Genomic DNA, 2176 nt, shown 5'->3' with positions numbered 1-2176 from the left:
TTCACATTAGGCAGGCAATTATTCAAAGGAACCAGGCAGGCAGGTTGGTTCCTGGGGTTATTTAGTGTTCCTCACCCGAAGAATTATAACCTTTACAAATAATGCAAGCCGCCCGATAATAGAAACGCACCATTGTCCTGAGCGGCACAAGGTACCAAGTGTCAGCAACCTAGAGGCGTGACAGCTAATGCAGCCACCTAGGGGACTTCGTTTTCCTATTTCAAAGCGGTTTGGGGGAAAAGAAAAGGGAAAGGAAAGGAGAAAAAGAAAAAGGAGAGCAAAGGAGAGGAGAAAAACAAAAAGAAAAGAAAAGGAGAAAAAGGAAAGGAAAGGAGAGAAGAAAAACAAAAAGAAAAGCAAAGAAAAAAGAAAAGAGGGAAAAGGAAAGGACAGGAGAAAAAGGAAAGGAGAGAAAGAGAAAAGAAGATGAGCGAGGGATGAGAAAGAAGGAAGGGCGGAAGAAGGGCTGAGAGCTAAGGGGCGATCGCAGGAGCGAGCAGCCTTGCGCCATGGCTGGGGTGAAGCTCCCTCTTAGCCCCCCCGAAGCAGGACTTTGTCCTGGCGATCTCGCCCGGTCTCTGCCTCTCCCTGTGCCTACGCAGGAGCTGGGGCTTTCCCGGGGGCTAAGCTGCCGCCTCCCGCGCTGCCGGCACAGGTGGGCGCTCCGCTTGCCAGCCGCGCCCGTGTTTTTTGCCGGGGGTTCGGAGCCGCTCGGCGGGGCTGGCCCGGCCCCGGCGTCCCACGCCCGCCCAGCAGCCGGCTGGCGGAGCGCCCCGTCTAACAAAAGCCGCCCCCCCCGTCGGAAGGCGCTCGCCGCTCCGCGCTGATTGGGCGCGCAGGTGGGGGAGTGAACGCCCTGCGCTTATGTCACTGGGCGCGCAGCCGGGCGCAGCCTCGCCTTTGAACTTGGCCGCTTTGGGCTCCCGGGGCTCGGCGGCGGCTCAGTCCCGGCCAGGTGCTTCGCCGGGGCGGCCGCTCGCCGGCCTGAGCGCTCCCGGCTTTCTGCTGCCTGCGGACGTGCCGGCGCCCTGGCATGCCCAGCTGAGAGCCGGGCGCCCCTTCGGCCAGGCCAGCCCCGCCCGCGCCCGCGCCCGCGCCCGCGGCACCATGTCCAAGCCCAGCGACCACATCAAGCGGCCCATGAACGCCTTCATGGTGTGGTCCCGCGGGCAGCGGCGCAAGATGGCCCAGGAGAACCCCAAGATGCACAACTCGGAGATCAGTAAGCGCCTGGGCGCCGAGTGGAAGCTGCTCTCCGAGGCGGAGAAGCGGCCCTACATCGACGAGGCCAAGCGGCTGCGCGCCCAGCACATGAAGGAGCACCCGGACTACAAGTACCGGCCGCGGCGCAAGCCCAAGAACCTGCTCAAGAAGGACAGGTACGTCTTCCCCTTGCCCTACCTGGGCGACGCGGACCCCCTCAAGGCGGCCGGGCTGCCGGTGGGAGCCCCGGACGCTCTGCTGGGCTCCCCCGAGAAGGCCAGGGGGTTCCTGCCCCCCGCCTCCGCGCCCTACTCCCTCCTGGACCCCAGCCAGTTCAGCTCCAGCGCCATCCAGAAGATGACCGAGGTGCCCCACGCCTTGCCCTACGCCTCCACCTTGGGCTACCAGAGCGGGGCTTTCGGCAGCCTCAGCTGCCCCAGCCAGCACACCCACACCCACCCGTCGCCAACCAACCCGGGCTACGTGGTGCCTTGTAACTGTACCGCCTGGTCGGCCTCCACTTTGCAGCCCCCCGTGGCTTACATACTGTTCCCAGGCATGGCCAAGGCTGGGCTAGACCCCTATTCCTCGGCGCACGCCGCGGCCATGTAACGGCGCCCTGCCACCCGCAAGCCGGCCGATCCGAATTCGCCCCGGGGCGTGTGAACGGAAAGCGCCGCCGCCGAGAGCCGGGGGGACGGGCTCTCGGGTGGCGCCCGGGCCAGGACGGAAAGACTGCTCTGGGCCGGCGGAGACTCGCTAGTCCAGACTAAGCCCCTCCAGAGCTGCGGTGGGAAGCGGATTGCAGAGGCCCGCCTGGGTGTATTAACTGTGAACGTGACCCCTCTCGCTCTTTCGGACTCGAGGCTCGGCCGGGTCGGAGTTTTAGTTCCTAGCCTCCGGCGGCCGAGGTCCCGACGAGCCCGCTGTTCTTTCGGACTGGACTTGGCGTCCTGCTCTCGAGTACCGATGG

General features: G+C 64.4%; 1 protein-coding gene across 1 annotated transcript; it reads left to right on the top strand.

Moving 5' to 3' along the window:
- Window positions 1-1107: 1107 nt before the first annotated feature.
- On the top strand, window positions 1108-1815 carry SOX14 (SRY-box transcription factor 14). Its single transcript, XM_075004402.1, has one exon. It carries the CDS (start codon window positions 1108-1110, stop codon window positions 1813-1815), a length of 708 nt encoding a protein of 235 aa, XP_074860503.1.
- Window positions 1816-2176: the final 361 nt, after the last annotated feature.

Source organism: Carettochelys insculpta, chromosome 10, assembly GCF_033958435.1.
Source record: "Carettochelys insculpta isolate YL-2023 chromosome 10, ASM3395843v1, whole genome shotgun sequence".
Lineage (NCBI taxonomy): Eukaryota > Metazoa > Chordata > Testudines > Carettochelyidae > Carettochelys > Carettochelys insculpta.
The sequence above is the reverse complement of the archived record's forward strand: the minus strand, read 5'-3'. Positions and strand labels throughout refer to the sequence as shown.